This window comes from Xiphias gladius, chromosome 7, assembly GCF_016859285.1.
Source record: "Xiphias gladius isolate SHS-SW01 ecotype Sanya breed wild chromosome 7, ASM1685928v1, whole genome shotgun sequence".
Lineage (NCBI taxonomy): Eukaryota > Metazoa > Chordata > Actinopteri > Istiophoriformes > Xiphiidae > Xiphias > Xiphias gladius.
Genome location: NC_053406.1, coordinates 2,423,189 through 2,441,471, shown reverse-complemented (window position 1 = coordinate 2,441,471; position 18,283 = coordinate 2,423,189). Strand labels below are relative to the sequence as shown.

Here is an 18,283-nt window from a genome sequence, read left to right as displayed (position 1 = left end):
AATTTTGAACTGCTCATTTAAGTTGAGTTCATTTGTTTTCAGTTGCCATGTATAGTAATGCCATGTGTCCACTGACACTTTGCACAATCCAATCAAAGCCATATTTTCTGCTAATTTTCTACCCTTTTTGCACCTTTAATGCCCTTCCTCCCAACGATCAAGATTCACGTTTTATATATCCCAGCTAATGTCTGGTTCAACTGAGCGACTCAGTCAGACTGCATTATTCTCACTTGGTAAAAAGTCCTGTCGTCTCTCTAGGCTCCTTGTAAGAAAATGGAAGCACTTTCTGAGATGCATGCTGATCCTTACTAAGTACAATACAGTCCCACAAAGTGAGAGTTCTTCTCTCTACAGCAGCAGTAAACTACTCTGTGAGTCATGAGAATATGCTCAGTAAGGTGTTCTTTTCCACTCTGCAAGCAAGACACAAGATTAGGATGAGGTGGCATGCTGCGTCAAAACGTGATGCGTACAGTAGTTAGTTTGCCAAAGGGATGAACAGAGCTGTGTCATCAGCACATCTGCCATGACATCCATAATTATTCAGATGTTTTTAAGCACCCTTGATGTTTTATTTTTGACTTGATTTTTATTTCATGGTTTTCTTTTGTTGTCTTTTGTTTTTCTCGGATGCTTTTCTTGTTTGTCCCTCCACTCATCATCATCACGACCAGTTTGCAAGACATGGTGACAAAGTATCAGAAAAGGAAGAACAGAACGTGAGGAACTTGAACTCCTGATTTTTTTTTTCAGCACTGGAAATGATGCAACATTCTACAGTCTTTGAACATTTAGTTGAGAAGTTGACAGTGAAGAAAGAAAACCACAGTTTTTATCTGGGTTTAGTTTCAGTCCAGTTATTCCATCACTTCTGGCTGTCACACTGTATAAAAGAGCGGATATTTAAAGGAAAAATTTCCTCTGACATAAAAAATGGAAAAGATATTTCCAATAAGTCCTGCATTCTGGGCCAGTTTTGTTATATGGGGATTTTTGTCTGATTCCTGTGATAATTCTCAACTATTGTCAGGCCCTCATAATCAAAGAGTGATGGCTAAGTCCCAGAGCCACACATGTTCAACAATTCAAACAAGAAAAAATGCTTCAATGAAGAGGCAGAGATACAGTAAATCCAAGGGTGATTTGATGTGCGAAGACTCAAGGATAATGCATCATGCACAGTGCTAAAAGAGTCCCTCATAACCCGTTTTACTCCACTCCTCATTGCATGTCCTCACATGCTGAGATGCATGGATGCCACTGACAATTTGTTACTTAAGCCCCAGCATGAAACAAGCCTCCCTCCTCAGATTCCCTAAATGGTTAACCACTTTGTGAAGCAAGGTTGAGATCTTCCTCATAGTTCTCCTTTATGTCGCCAGGGGTTTTATCCAGTTGTGTTTACTGCCTTGCCTTGGTCTGAGGGCGTCATGTCGGAAGCTGCTGTTATGTTTGAACAGTAACCGACCTGTCAGCCTCTCACTCCCCGGGCACTCTTAATTTTTCATCGCCCTGCTCTAGGGCTTGATGTGACTGTGGCCCGGCAGTTACTGCCCTCCTGACAGGAGGAAAGGAGGATGTGTTCCACATCAATCTTTGACTCGCACGTGCTTAATAATGCAGAATACTCAAATGTGTTGCAAAAAGGTATCTTGCTCAGGCAAGTGGCTAACATTCAGCGTTAAACTCTCCTGTCTGTGTTCGGTTTTATAATGGTATAAAGGATTATTAATCAGAACTGTGCAGGGTTTTGTCTAAGATATGTAATCAGCTCTTAGCACTGCCACATTTGAATAAAAAACCTTATTTTTCCTGATGTTTTGATTAGACACAACATGCATTTATATTTTCATGAATTATAAATTATATAGCTCTACATTTTAATGTATTAATACTAATAGAGTATAATTCGAATTGTATTAAGCTGTTCTAAAATACATACATACATAGAATACAAAAGGCATATATCTAATGCTGGAGCACTTTTGGCATAAAATATTACTGAAATTATACTGTTTTTTTCTGCTATACCACAAATGTCTGCTTCACTTCAATCAATTATTCCAGCACTGTAGCTAATGCAACATAATGTTAAGGTGACAGAAGTATGATGTCTGTCATATATGGTGTCTATCAGCTTTAGCTAGCTAACATAGTTAGAATTAGCTTGCTGGCTAAAGTGCTTTTGATACTGTTTCAATAGTTTATTCTGCAATGTTACAGCATGATTAACATTATCTGCACTAACTGAGGTAGTTTTATGAAGATAGTTAGCTGCAGCTAAGTAACTTACAGAAATGCTTATTGGAGATTTTAAAAAAAGTATTAAGTTGTATATTTATTTTTACAAGCAACTTCAATTATTATTATTAGAAATAGTTATTGATGTCATCAAGAGAAGATCGCAGGTGAGTTTGCAGGCTTGAAACCTTCTTAACTAGTGTGCTGTATTTGATTTAATTAGATTTATTCATGTGTCTACAAAATATTCCAATCCACAGGATAACATATTAAACTGAGAACACATATTTCCATCATGGACCCGAGGGGTTAAAAGCTGGATGCAGAACATGTAGCATAAATTCAAACATTAGTGACCAAAATTACATGGACACAAACTAATCCAGAAAATAAATATTCACATCAAGATGCCTAAATCCAACAAAATGTCTCAAGTAAAATTTCATTAATAACCTGTAACATTACTCCATAAAAATCCCTTAGGTAAACTCTAAAAGTCCCTCTTGTTTTTGCCAGTGCACAATGTTGTGGTCCATAATCTTCAGTACCACTGCTAATAAAACGTTGCATTTCCTAGATTTGTAAAATATAGTTATGAAGGCAATATTAATACTATTTTGTTATTATTACTTTTTGTCTCATGCTACTGCTGGCTTAGCTGTCAATCAAACATTTACTCAGCCTGCCCACTCAGAGGCTTGGAGAATAAAGGATCATTCCTGATATATCTGCAAAGACCATCTTTCAAACTTTTTAGTATTTTAAAATCCATCCATCAATTAATTTTGTGCCACTTATCCAGGGTTGGATCACAGTGACAGCAGGCTAAGCAATTTAGTCAAGACATCCCTCTCCCCAGCAATGTTTTCCAGATCCTCATGGGGGATCCTAAGGCATTCCCAGGCTAGATGAGATATATAGTCTTTCAAAGCATTCTCTGGGTCAACCTTGAAGTCTCCTACCAGTTAGACGTGGCTGAAAAACCTCCGATGAAAGGAGACATCCTGATCAGAAGAAGTGGCAACTCTCCTCTGAGCTTGTGTGGGAGTCTGAGCTTGTTACCCTAAGTCAGCCACTGTATAGAGGAAACTCATTTCTGCCACTATCTCATTCTTTCGGTCATACCCATAAGCCTCCTTCACTACTAGTATCCAGAAGCGGGTTCTCAGGTTGCTCTGATAATACAACCACAAAATAGATCATCAGTCCAAAGCAAAGTCCAGTAACAAAGGACCACTCTGGTTCAAATCAGGCATGCCATTCTCCTAAACAACAACTTCCAGGTTTCTCCATCCTTATGGTGCAGGGGAAGTGTCAAAATTCAGACTACTGAGAGATTAGAGGAGACTATGTCTATGTCAAGGACGGCTGCGAATTAAGTCACTGATAGGCTGGCATTAGTAAATGAGAGGCCAGAAGTATCTCTTCCTTATCACTCTCTTAGGCAAGCTATCCACTCACTGAGTGAGGCTGTTCGACGAGTCTGGTAACTCACATTCCTACCTCAGCAACCCAATGGATATGTAACTGACTTCACTGGTCATTAGTAATGCTACGCTGGCTACAGGAATTCCTAGCATTCCTACGCTCATTCCTTCACATATACACGATATGCTTTACATTACAGAAGTTTGGGGTATGGTTTCATATAGAAGGAATATTCACTATAAAACAATCTGAATGTATCACAGTACTGTGTGTGTGTGTGTGTGTGTGTGTGTGTGTGTGTGTGTGTGTGTGTGTGTGTGTGTGTGTGTGTGTGTGTGTGTACATATATATAGTATACAGTATATATTTCATGTTATACTGTCTTACCGCTCTGAAGCGGTTCTGTTTTTGGACAATCTTAAGACTTATCGAGCATCCAGATTGTGAGATCCTCTGGTTGGAAATGTGGCTGGGAAAGCTACTTGCTCAGAATTATAGAGTCACTAGGTGGTATCCATTTCAGGAATCCACCCAAAGACTATACGAAGACTGGGTACTCCGAAATGCTGTTCAGTGCATAGGCACAAACAACAGTCTGAGCCTTCCTCTCAGTAACTCACAGTTACATAGAGAAGACCTTGTTCTCAGAGGAGAACTCCAACATAGCGGCGCTCGGCTTGGGGCCCATGAGTATCCTCACACCAACCAAACACCTATCACCCTGGGCAACTCTGGAAAAGGAGAGTCCAGCCCCTATCCAGGAGTTTGGTTACAGAACCACAGTTATGCTTGGTGGAGAGCCCAACTATATCTAGTTGATACTGCTCCATCTTCCACACCAACTCCAGTTCCCCACCAGACAGGTGACGTTACACATCCATAGAACCAATCTGCAATTCCAGAGACCATCATGCCTAGGTCCCTGCCTCTGCTTGCCCTGTAACACAAAATTTGAAAATTACTTTGGCCCCTTTGGTTTCTAGGTTAGCTAATAAATGATTATTTGACTTTGTGCAATTAATATTGCACTAAACTCACTGCTAACTGCAGTGGGAGTTTTCCAGCACTGATAAACAGTATTACCTTTTCATGTGACACTGTGCTCTCCTGATGGTCTTGGAAAGGACGCATATGCTTGTTTGTACTCCAAAGCCAAAGGGACTTCACTGTGCCGACAGTTTCACATATCAAAGGCATAAACAGTGGTGTCTATAAGACCCAGAGACACAAAGGAGCAAAGCTAAGTAGAACAGAGTGTGACAATCCATAGAAGCTAATGATGAATGTAATAGTGTGTAACAGAGATGTACAACCAATGGCAGCAGAATGTCACAGACAATTAATGTCTCCTCAGCACTGTGTCTGTTTGCTTCCCCAAGGCTTTCAGCAGGGCTTAACTAACGGTATGGTGGCCAAGGATATAAATTGTAGATGACACCATGTAGGAGAGTGCACAATTACATAGAGCCCACCATTGTGATTTTGGTTATAGACCTGATGGTTCTCTCTGTGCTCTGAATTTATAATGGAATTGTACACAGATAAGAAGGTCTTGGCGAGTAATGAGAGAGTTGTCAGCTGGAATATTAGAGCAACATTCACTCAGTCACAGAATATTTTGGCAACATGAGTAAACTAATTGGTATACTGTAACACTTTTAAAAACTAATTATTATTTGAATTTTCCCTCACATATTAAAAAAAAAAGGTTATTGTACTTGTCAACTTCACAAAATTCATTAAACCCTTATGGGTAGAATTTATAGAAAAATTCAGACTTTGGCACCCCCAGTGGTAGAATGAAGAAAGTCACAGTGGCAGACAGCGGCTGTTATTATAGGCATTTTTAATTTGCACATGAAAAAACTGCACTTAAATGTCTACGATGAAAGCCTAAATATTGCAATAAAGTTGACAAAAGTTGACATATTGCAAAAGGAGAAGATGTGTGAAAGGCTCAAAGATTTACTGAACACAGTTTGACAAATCCTTTTATTAACAAAAATAAATGCCATCTTAAGTGGAAGGTAGCAATGAAATACCATGATTTTACTAATATCTGCTTGTAGCGACTAAAGCTTGATTAAAGTTTTCATTGACAGCACTTGGTTAAGGTTAGAGAAAGATTTTGGTTTTGGGTAAGTATCGAAAAAGAACTTTTCAACATTAAACCAATCTTTCCCTAACTTTAATCAAAGTGTTTTAGTAGCCTATACCTAATCACAAGCAGGACACGGGATGTGAACTCCAGTGTCAAACTCCTGTGCTTTGTTACGCCCACCATCCAACTTGATGACCTCCCAATGACTATTTTGTGGTACAAGAACGTAACACTTAGTGGACTGCAAAAAATGTTGCCAATCCACGAAGTGTTTCATTGTAAAACACATAATCCAGTCAGCAATTATGTTTCTCCATTTACAGCAGGAAGACTTGCTCTACCACAAGCTAAACAGTAATTTTTAGTACAGGTGTAAACACTCCTGTAGGTTAGATGAAACTCAGCACTTAGGTTACAAGGGGGAAAAAAAAAAAAAAAAGTGCACGTAATTTCCCCATTTCCAGTTTCCCGTTTTCTCAAGGCAGTTGTTATTTAAAATGAGTGTTGCCAGGGGAAAAGGATTAAAAGTCTGGGCCGGTGGGAAGAATTGCCTCACCGATACTTGACCAACACACAGATCTTTATGAAGCTTTAATTCTGAAAAGGGTCACGTAAGGGAACATGTCAGGACTTTAGGTTCTGCTACCTAACGAAGCATCCTCACCCCTCATTGAGTGATTTTTCCCCATTCTTTTCTGACAAGTCTGCAGTGCCAAAGACAGAGACACTTGGCTGCTGTGTTATCTTAACAGTAGGCAGCAGCAAATCCCCAGATTGTCTAATAGTGGAGGCCGGTTCTGCAAAGTTAATTACAGTTTAGGAGTCCATTACCCCCCTCCTTCAGCCCATCCCTCTCCCCTCGTCTTTGGCATGAATGTAGTCCCAGCATTACCACCCAAGGTTATTGTATTCCATAAGCTAGCAGGCCTTTCGTTTGGATCTCACTGGTTAAGCCATTGTTTGGAATCTCTCCTTTGAAATCCAGGGAGCTTTGTCTCTAGACTGCTAATGATTCTAATTATAGGTGTTTCTCGGGCATTCTGAGCTCTACGAGAAAAGAATGTTTTTCTCTCTCTTCCTCAACAAGATGGGAGGTTTTCTGAAACAGTTGCAGATGAAAACAGAGATGTTGAGCCACCCCTGTGATGTCTCTGTAGGACTATTAAGCTGTAACAACTTAATTTCACAGTGCCACACAAGCACTGGGCTTTGACGGCAATTAATGAGTGTTGTGCTCTTTTCATCCGTGTCAAATTTTATGACAAGCCCTCTATTTTACTCCGTGGCTTGCAGTGGTTTGTGAATGTGTAATGATAATTGAGAGGAGAACCAGTGCAGTGCCCAGCTGTGAACCAAATCATTCTGTCAAGAACTGAAATTATGAGTGTATGCATATGACTTTGTGTGCGCACAGGATTGTTGATGAAATTTTCTGCCACTCTGCTATGCAGTTAAAACAAAGTATAGCTGTGCAGTTTTTTGTTGTTTTTTTTTTTTTTACACAGGTGTGCGTTGTTTTCATTGTCCTTGGCATCTTTTATCAGTGTTTATGGTAGTATTTATAGATCTAAGAACAAACGGAAGTACATTTTCATGTACTTTTACAACATTTGATTTTGGTCTAATGATCATCAGGTATACGTAGACATGTTACACTAATACTCAAATAGAAAAATAATGGAATAATCCAGAAATAATAGAGAAAGTATGCAAGAGATTTTCTTTCTTATTCAAGTTCTGCTGCCCTCTGACACACAGAGATCTACAAAGTGAAAAGAACATACCTTTCACATCTCAAAATCAATTTAATCCACAAACCCATGAAAATAATTGTACAATGTCCAGTGCAAGATAAGTGTACTTTCTCTGAATGAATTGGTTGCCCCAATGAATTTACAATTTATGAACTGAGACAATGGTGCTCTAATATCACATTTTTTTCTTCCATTCATTCTTCTTCCTCGTCAGAACCTGGTGCCTACATTTCCTACAATACAACTTGATCCCCAACACTTCAGTCAGAGTTTCAGGTGTGTTACGCTAGGTGTAGCTAATTTATCTTTGAGCTGCTAGCCTCAAACAGAGATGAGGAGCACACTACAGAGGTGTGGTAATCTCACTTCCTTCTAATTCCATACTATCAGATTTTTGTATTTTCAGACCTGTAGTCTGCAATCCCAACCAACGCTGATGGAAGTGACATCACTTGAGGCAGTTTATCAGATTTCACGCAGCTACCTCTTGAGCCATAAAAATGCTTTATACATATTTTTTCATATACAGTATGCACTAATACTTCCCCAAACACTATGATGTGTAAAACTGGTGAAGTTCGCCTTTAAGTTTCATGAAATTAGTTAGAGCTTGGAGACTACAAATGTATGGAAATGGAAAGCCTGTGTAACAAACGGGGGGGCATAGAATTTGAGAGACATGGGTATCTACCAGGCGGGGAGGGTCTAATTAAAGACCCTGTTACGTTGCATTTGAAGAAGTGTAGGATCCAGTGATTTTGGAGCTTGAGATATCAAGTTATTTCCGGGATATGTCTCTGCTTCTTCAATTTTTGCCAAAACTATGAAAAAAAAGAAAAAGAAAGTTCCCATAATTAAGTTCTGTCATTGGGTTTTTAACTGTCATGGTCCTACTACATCTCTTAAGTAGCTTGGGAAGAGTAAAGGTAGAATGTTTGTTTGATGGCTCCTTGTCAGCCAACTGCAAGACCATGAGGTTAGATGAGGACCACTCATCTAACAGTGACAGCAGTGAGAAGTTACTGAGTGGTGTTTATATCTATCCAACCTGTCTTGGGCATGTTTGGGTGTTTACAGAGGCTGTTTGAGCTGACTGCATGTTCTGTTTTTTATCCAGAATAAATGTCACAATCCTTTGCTGCCACACTAACACATACAGCCTGGTCTTTTTTCTCTGACTCCACAGCCACAGAGAATTACAGGAACATTTTTACCAGTGCTGAGTCTCCTTTCACACTAACATTTCTTTTACCTTATTCTCTCCTCTCTGAATATATCTGACTTGTTCCTTCTTTTCTCAGTTCATAACCTCCCTTGTCATCTCTTCTCTCTTTTGCTTCCACTGACTTGTTGTCCTGTCTCTGACTGCTCACCAGTCAGGGGGATTCAGACACAGACTCTGAGGTGGAGGATCGTGTGGATGGGGTGAAGTCCTGGTTGTCCAAAAGCAAAGGTTCCACCAAGAACCTCTCAGATGATGGCAGTCTCAAGAGCTCCAGGTCAGTACAAAGGCAGCTGCTATCACTGTCATTTCAGCAGTTGATAGTGAGCAGTCTACCTTGACATTTGAATGCTTTTGGACTGACTGGATGAAATGGTTTACTTGATCTGACCTTGAAGAAATAAAGCAATCAGAGCAGAGTACTTGTATGAAATGAGGGAACTGCTTTTGCTTAAATGTGTTCTTCAAGCTGCTTTGTCTTTATTGTCACCCACTCAGGGAAGAGGGGGCTTTTTTTCTTCTAAAAACAAACCACCTCAGTGGTAGATTTATCGACATGCCCAATGGCCAGCTGGCATAGTCTACCTGAGCCGTTCGCTGAGATTAATGGATGTGTCTGCAAGCTGACAGCTTCAATTGCCCCAGATTTGTCTCCTTACCAGAAGATTTAACTTCCCTCCCTCAGCTGAGCCACTTCCAACTTTAAAAACTTTTGGAGTTTTTAAATTTCTCTCACACCATCATGTCCCCATAGACATAAACTGACTGATTCAGTGAGCTAGCCAGCACTGCCCCTTGTAGTAGTTGCTTGTGGGTTCAAGTGACTTTAACTGTCATTTGCATAGGAATAGAAGTAAAAAAAAGTACATTTGAGTTCTTGCCCTGTTCTCTCAGTAATTTAACACAGAACAGACCAACAAAAGGGGGTACAAATGGAAACAAGAATATTATTTCAATGTTTATCAAGTTTAACATTTTACTTTAACTTTCATATGGGAAATATTTTCAGACTGAGTTTACCCAAATGATGTTACTAAAATCGTCTGTTATGCTCACAGGGATACATTATTAAGGATCAGTGTTAAATGTACAGTACCTTAGTTCAACATTATTCTCATTAAAAAATAAAGATTTTGCATAAGAGAAGTAACATATAACTATAAAAGGATTATATCGCTCTATGAAAGTACACATAGCCTGTGTTTTTACAGGAACACAATGGTAAGATTTGGAGTACATTATACCTCAACCCTATCAGTCAGGCTTACTCAATAGAAACATTACAAGAAACTTAAAAACTACAACATGTAGGACATACTCTTTCTTCTTTCTAAATTTTTGAGTCCCTTTTTCTAACAGTGTCTGTCCATTTTTGTAGAATAGCAGTAGCTTTCCAGCGGTGGAATGCTTTCGCTTCTTCTGTTATGTCAGGTCCTACGATTGGGGTTCAGGAACATTTCATTGAATCTAGTAGAAAATGTGCTCACCAAATTAAAATCCTTTATCAGATCTACTTATATTTAGGTTTCAGCAACTTTAAGCAACAATTGTCAAAAGTTATTTTATATTTAAGTGCTAAAACTCATACATTTATGCCAACATGCCATTCAAATTCTCAATTCATTTTGATACTTCATTTATCCTTGGTCAGCCATACTATTATTTTTGAGTCTGCCTTAACATTTCAGTGCAGAACATCCCTTGTTAGTCCCTAGTCAGGTGTCTCCAGTTGCACTTTCCTGTACTCCTATTTTTCTAAATGTAAGCTTTTACATTTCTTATCACATTTCTGTTTTTATGATTTGTCAAGTTTCATTTATCTCTACTTTTTTCCTTGACTCACCTCCACTTGATCCAATATCTCATCTATGTCATTTTCTCTCCCACTATCTTCATTCCTTCCTCCTTTCCATTGTTGTTTCTCTCTAGATTTGCTGTAAATGTAGATGCAAAGGAAGGGAAAGAGTCGAAAGAGGGTAAGGATTGGAAAGAGGTAAATAAAGAGGGAAAAGAGGTTGAATCAAGCAGACCAGTGTCAGTGATAAGCTCCCTTAGCTACAGAAAACGATCCAACCTTGATTCCATCGGAGGCAAAGCAAATGCCCTTTTCAGTGCCCTCAGGGACAATGCTGATTCAGAGGACGCTCTATGCTTACTGAAGACAAAATCCAAAACCTTGGATCTTCAAGATGACACCTACTCAGTCAGCTCCAGGAGGAAGTCCCAGGCAGGGGATGATATGAATGACAGAGAATCAGTCATCTCCCAGGCCTATTCAGAGGCCAACAGCCGAGCCAGGAAAGGCATGGATAGTCGCTGGGGAGACTTTGACAAAGAATCAACTATTTCATTCAGTGCACCAAACCGGGCCTCCACACATCTCAGGTTAAGCCCAGAGAATGATGCCAAATCTACTGTCAGCTTAGGTCTGTCGGGCCCACTTGGACACCGTCGAAGCACCGCACGGTTAGATGAGGGCAGAGGTGGGTGGTCAGTGTATGGCAGCAATCCTAGTAGCCCTTGCTTTAGCAGACGGTCTGGGGGTCGCAGTCCTGGAAGCGTTAGCCGAGCTGATTCACGTATGTCACTGGCGCGCAGCTGCCACCTGAGTGAGTTTGATGTTGATATTGATGACAGTCGAAGTGTGACTTTTACCGAGAGGTCAGTGTACAGTCCTTACTCGTCCACAGGCCGCAGTATCTCCATGCCACCACCACAAGGCAGATCATCAAATACTAATAATGACACAGTTGATAATTTAGATATCAAACCAGTCAGTCATCGCAACTACCTCGACCCTGACCTGGAGAAAGCCATCAATGAGGTACTGAGTTTTAAGCCCATCAAATTCAAGCGCAGGAGCTTGGAAGACTCAGAGGGTGAAGAAGAAACATCCAAGAATGATGAAGACGGCAGTAAACGTATCCAGAATGGAGACACTGCTCGCCCTGCCAGCAGCCTTAGACGCTCTGCATCCGCTGTGGACTGCATGAGACCATCACGCAGTGCCAGCAGCTGCAGTAGTCACCATCGCAGCAAGAGCAAAGGCAAGAGTAAGAAAAAGAAGAAAAGCTACAGCTCTGAGTCTGACAGCTCAACAAATAGCCGTCGTCATAGGAGCAGCTCTAAGAGGAGGTCCAAGAAGTCCAAGAAAAAGTCCAAGAAGAGGGATCAGTCTTCTTCTGCTTCGTCTTCTACGCCTTCAGATTCTGAGTCAGACTTTGAGTCAGAGTCAAGCTCTGGTGCCTCCACAATTTCCTACCGAAGTTCCAGTAGTGTGAAGAGGGCCCCAGTTCGAAAGGTTTCCAGCCCAGAAAGGGAAGGAGAAGCTGGGCCACAGAGCGAGAGCCCGCCCCATAACAAAAAGGCTGATAAGAAGAGGAAGAAGAAGATGGACAGCCTGATGATGAAGTACCTGTACCGGCCAGACAGTGACTAAAGCAGGCAGTAGGTGGTTGCCTGATATGGACCTACCGTTAAGTGTTTTTTGAAGCATGATGTGAAATAATCAATGAAACCCCTTTTCACTTTTATCAATCAGTACATTAAATGCTCCAGATTCAGTATGACTGGGATTAGCCTTTCACAGTTTAGAATTCTAATTTGTTGGCTGTTTATTGATGATGTGTTCTGTTAGGCATGCTAACAATTTTTGATGTTTACTACTAAACGTTCTTAGTTTCAAGCCAAACAGTAGTGACCCAAATTTCTATGGCTGTCCTTTCACTGGTTTTATGCTGTTGAAGGCTATGACGTGCACTCAACGTGGATGAGAACTCAGACTTAATTTACTTCCAAGATGTCACTTTGATTTATGGCCCCAGAAAGGTGAAAATAAGTCCGATAAGAAAGGCAATAATAATTTTTTTTCTTCCTGCCAAATAACTGCAGGCATAATTTGAATTTGAGATGCACAGCTGAGTGTAATTGACCCCCAGATTACCATATTTAAGCAGTTTGACTTTTAAATAAAATAAAAAAGCTGGGCGAGGCTGAATGTAGACTGGTAATGGGATTGGATTTTTCTTCAGTCAGAGCTCATTAGGAATATTTGAGATAATGTTAAAAAAAAGGTGGCTCAAACTGTGTTTAGATATCGGTAATCATTTGTTTCATTTTCAGTAGATTTTCTTGTTTTCCTCTTTGAGCCAATTCACTTGACAATTAACATTTTGAGAATGGAATCAAATTTGTCACAGTAATTTGTCTTTGTTATTTGAATGGCATATATTTAATCCCGTAGTAACCGTATTAATATGAAACAGTTTTGCATGCTGCCATGGTACCACATTGCATGAAGTTACTGAGATTTTGTTTCCCCTATATGCTAGAGGAAAGGCTAACCTCACAACCTGACTAAATGTACAGCTACTCTGTGGTGGTTAGGAGAGCTTAACATACTGTAACACAAGAATACACAAGCAGATAGACAAAACATGTGCAAATGGAGAAAATGTACTCACTACTTCGACAATGCATATGTCAAATTTAGAAAAATGCTGCGAATATATAAAACACAAGCAAACTGTGAATGTTTCACAGTCAAACAAACATAAGAAAATACAGAAATGCTGCAAGCAGTACACAATGGAAATGACATGCAACACAGCACAAGATCTTGGGAATACCAAAAACAGATGAACATGCTATTGTAGCATATTGCTTTTTTTAATCTCCAATCACGTCAGAATCACACATTCAGGGCCCTAACTAAAATTAGCTAATTTTCAACATTCCAACTGTAAATGTCACCAAGTTGAGTGTTTGGACGTGTTTTTGGTTATCCCTGGAAACTTTTGCGTTGTAATCTTGTTCTATTATTGTGAATGACTTGCAGCATTTTGGTATTTGCTCATAATTTTTATATTTACAGTATGACTCTGTGTTCCATATTAGCCTGATCCAGGACCACTTCATATCACAACCTTGAATGGCCGCCTGATGATACCCTTGGGGGTTTTTAAGGGCTCATGCTTAAAAGCCCAGGAGAATACCAACAATACAAAATCAAAGGATGTTAGGCAATCTTCTTAGCACCCTTGCAGGTGCAAGAAAACAGCGTCATGTGACTGCAAAGTAACAAAACAAACCTTGATTAATTCTGACCAAGAATGATCTCTTCTATTAAACTCAATACTTGCTTAACCGGAGCGCTGCTCAGCCACAGTGTGCCTATTGCTGCCAGTAGTGGCAGGAAGATGTATTGCAGCAATACTACAGATAAACGCAGTAGTCTCATTCAGATACACTATATCAGCTTTTCTCAGTCTGACCAAAAAGTTTCCTTGTTTCTTTACATCTTCCTGTAGTTTTTTTCCCCAATGGTAGGTAATTTAAGAGATTGCCTGTATTTTGAATATATTTCTCGAAAAAAATGTTATGAACCCTTTTTTTGCCACATTTCTTTCTAAATGCAACGTATGTGTTGTCAAAGTGAAGATGATGATTTCCACATTTGCTTGTATTTTTTTATATTGCAGTGCACTGAGCTCTCTTAGCCATTGTACTATTTTCTGCTCAATATTTGATACCATCCTCTTCTACTTGGTCTTTCTTGCTCCAGCCCCCCTGGTCGAAGACGCTACTACTTCAATAGATCTGATGAAGAGGAGGAGGAGGAAGAAAAAGAAGAAGGGGGGGCGACCCAGGGCTCTTACTACTCTCGATACAGATACGGCAGCCAAATGAAAGACAACGACAGCGAGGACAGGCCGTATGAGACCACATCGTAGTCCTTGCTGTCCACCCTCCACCCTCTGAAATGCACCCTAATTCAACTGTGACAGTTTGTCTTGCATGCAGAGTAGACCATAGTTCTGATCAGTTTGTCACCCCACATACCTAAACACTCACAACCCTGCAGGAAAAAACAGACATTCAAATACCGTAGATGTTCCTAACACTCAAGTCAGCTAAGGCAAATCCTCACAGGGTCTGGTCATAGTTTGACAAACTACAGAGTCTGTTCGACTCCTCCATCATCAGTCTAACCTCATTGCTCACACAGCAGCTCTGTTATTAACGATTCTCTGCTGGCTGCATGCAAGCGGCAGTTGCTTGGTTTGAGCAGCCATCCTGTTTAACTCCAGTCATGGTTGTAACTGAGCCAAAGAACTAGAGGTTGCAATGATAATAGATTCTTTCTTTCCCTCTCTTTGTCTCTGTCACTCTTCCTCTCTTCTTTACATATAGTACACCACAATAATATGTATTGCCATAGTACAATGTATTGCCAAAAAGCCTTTATTCCAAGTATGTGTGCACACTGTTTTACTTATTGCCAATTGATGCTGAATCCTGGGAAAAGTTCCAGCTTTTATTTTTTCCTCTTCTTTCCTTTTTGGGATAAGTGCCATTTGACTTAAGTGGGCTCCTCTACAGCTGGCTTCTCTGCAGCTGTGGCATTTCATGAACTGCTGCACCATACACTGAAGATGCTCTCATTAACAACTGTTTGCTTTTTGTTTGCCTGAAAAGTTTTCTGCCTTTCGCTGGCAAATTATCTCTTCCTTACAGGGGAAGAGGGATTGCATCACTTACCGCTACACCATCAAAGCAAAGCTTTTTTTTTCCTTTTGAATATTTTTTTATTGATGTTTGACAGATTTGTTTTGCAGAGGACCGCCGTCAAGCAAATTCATTTCCATGAGGTATGAGTTTACCTTTGTGAAATGCCTAGTCTTTTTTTTTTTTTTTTTGGACTTGATTTGACTATGTACTGGCCAGAATTAGTGATGAGGAGACTTAGGCTTTGTCCTTGTGCTTGTCGTTCACATGCCTTCTGTGTTTTGTTTTAAGTTTGATGTGCTTTACTTTTCCAAAGGGAATTTATTTAACCTTGGGCACCAAACATTTGTTGGTTTTTCACAAAAACCTCTGAGCATAGGGTATCCTCAACCAACAGGATATGGGAAAGAGCTGGCGTAATTCTATATTTTTCTTATTGTGAACAAATCACATGGAAAGATTAAAACTAGTAATGTGTTTTCTCGACCTTTGAGAATAGTATGTGTAAGGAAATATTTTGAGCTCAAAGCTCTACTTAACAAGTTTTTCTGAGCTTTCAACCACACCTGTCAGTATTCTTAAGTGAACAGAGCTGGCTTGGGTCACATAACAACTCTTACCCCTAAGCCCATTGGTTCATACTGAAGATGTAAATCTTTAAAATAGTTAAAGACATATGGTCTCGTTCTCTATCATCGACTCTTGTTAACTGTCTGCGAGCCATTCCATTTTGTGGAATAGTGTATGCTCCGGTAGGGCAGGATTATAGAAAAGTGGATAATGCAACACAGCTAGTAGGACTATTATTTTCCTTCAAAATTCAAATTCAAATAAATCTGAACCAACACATAATTTGTCGTAATTGATCTGAACACACCACATCCTATAATGTAGAATTAACGATTTTCTGTTAGTTCACTGTGCCTCCGCTGCCTCACTTGAAGTGAAAAGCTACCATTACTATGTAAGACAGTTGCATTTTACAAATTCAGAAAACATCCTAACCTATCCAGGATTTTTCCATCTATGGTGTCGACGGAAAAATGCCTCTTAACATTACCTCTGAGATGGTTTGGTGTCATAATTATTCAGGACGGCTAGCTAGTTTTCTTCATTCTGTGGTGGCGAAAGGAACATTCGTTTACAGATAAGGCAACATGACATGCAGTAGATCAGAGTGACAGTGCAGTGCACATCTCGTTGCACTTGTACATTGCGAATTTAGAATTCAAACATTTTTACAGAAAGAATATTCAATGTTTTTGCATTTACCACAAATTTTGAATAATAAATGACAGATCAATAGGCTCACAGGCCATGATAGCTTCTGTTTTGGACTCTGAGGGTGATTTGCTATCGCAAATTTGAGTGTTTAAAGTTCGCCAAAGTTCAATGCAAATCCTGCAAGCAGATCCACTGATCGCAGCAATTCCATTAAAATGAACTGAGCTCTCTTTGGATTAATTTCTTTTCATTAGTCTTGATGATAATAAGGAAAATTTAGAAGATCACCAGCCTTCCGCCTTAAAGCCTCATTGGGTACTCTAACTGTAACTTCATTAACTGGACATACGACAGCCTGTATAACCAATACTGTGAAATCATCTTCAGCGACTTTGAGGCCTGTTTATTTATCAGTTTGTTTGTTATTTTAACCCAGTGATGCCTCTTAACATCAAGAAAATAGGAACCTGCATTTTCATGGCTGCTTAAGTGTTACATCACACCCTTTGCTCATCTGTCTGGTATTTACTGAATAGCATTAAGATATTATTGAAAGCCATTTAAAGTCCAGAAGAGCTTGACATGGCATATGAGGCTGAAAAAAATTAGTGGATGTTCTTTATCGTGGGAGAAATTGGGTCTTCATTTTTATTCTCTATGCAGTCAACACAAGTGTGGAAATGTGTTTTTTGATTGACCCTGAATAAGTGTCTGGCTTCAATGAGAAAAAAGCTAAAGAGCAGACATAATATTGATGACTGCACACAGTATTTATATATAAATATGTGTATGATTCATGCTAGCTTTGAAAATACTTCATGTTTATTTTCATTATTGAACAAATTGACCACTTGGTATAAATTTTGCATTACAGTTTAATATATTGTAAATAAATGATTGTGATTGTTTTAGAATGCCTTGGAGACTGGATTTTTCTGAGTTGTAGTGTTTTGCTGCTCTGTGTGTTCAGTTCACATCTCTGACTTTACCCTTAATGTGAACTTTTCCTGTTTCTGATGCATCCACTTGTTGTTTTCATCTGCTTTGAGAAATTTCAACAGCAGTGTTGACCCTGTGAATGCCTTAATGGGACATGAAACCCATTGATTTTGTTTTTTCCATTTCCTATTTAAGGGAAAATAGGACATTTCGGCTCAAAGCTGAACTACAACAACTAATAATTAGCTCTCCAGATATTAAAACATTTAGCTGGAGGCGGAATTTCTGTTGGAGAAAATCTAGTTCACATGATGATGAAGTGTCAGATTGATGAATGCAGGCTTTTATTTCTAGACCACACATTAAAATCTTACTTTAAAAAATGAACTCATACGATGATAAATTCTGTATCCTACAAAAGTACATTTCTCTTGAAGATTTCACGTAAGATGGCAGAGAAAGTTTGATGCAACTTCTCTGAGCTCTATTTCCTTGCCTGAAGGTTTTTTAGGCATGCTAGCAAAATGGTTTTAGGGATATGAATGGGGGCCTACTGGTCTGTCACTCATCCAACCGCTTTGGTCCAGACTGAAATATCTCAACAACTATCAATTTTTTATAGATGTTCATGTTCATGGTCCCCAGAGCATGAAGCCTACTGACTTAGGTGATTCATGACTTTTCCTCAAGCTTCACCATGAAGTTGATATTTGAGGTTGTGAATGAACTATCACAACAACTATTGAATGGATTGCCATGAAATTTGGTGAAGACATTCATGGCTTCTTTAGTTGAGTAACTGAGGGGAGGCCATTTCAACATATGAGGCCCCTCCCTTTATGCTAATTGGTTACATAGCACACA

At 39.5% G+C, this 18,283-nt stretch overlaps 1 protein-coding gene across 11 annotated transcripts in view; it reads left to right on the top strand.

The window, feature by feature from the left end:
- The window catches only part of myo18ab (myosin XVIIIAb), a 171,247-nt gene extending 153,483 nt beyond the window's left edge, over window positions 1–17,764 (top strand). For 7 of the 11 annotated variants that reach the window (XM_040130482.1, XM_040130481.1, XM_040130476.1 and 4 more), the window contains 4 exons: window positions 678–722; window positions 8,904–9,026; window positions 10,679–12,196; window positions 14,313–14,402. In XM_040130482.1, the coding sequence (XP_039986416.1) occupies window positions 678–722; window positions 8,904–9,026; window positions 10,679–12,188 (1,678 nt within the window). In that variant the 3' untranslated portion in view covers window positions 12,189–12,196; window positions 14,313–14,402. Of the gene's footprint in view, window positions 1–677; window positions 723–8,903; window positions 9,027–10,678; window positions 12,201–14,312 lie in introns of all 11 variants that reach the window. The other 4 variants (XM_040130486.1, XM_040130479.1, XM_040130477.1 and 1 more) reach the window with 3 other exon arrangements.
- Window positions 17,765–18,283: the final 519 nt, after the last annotated feature.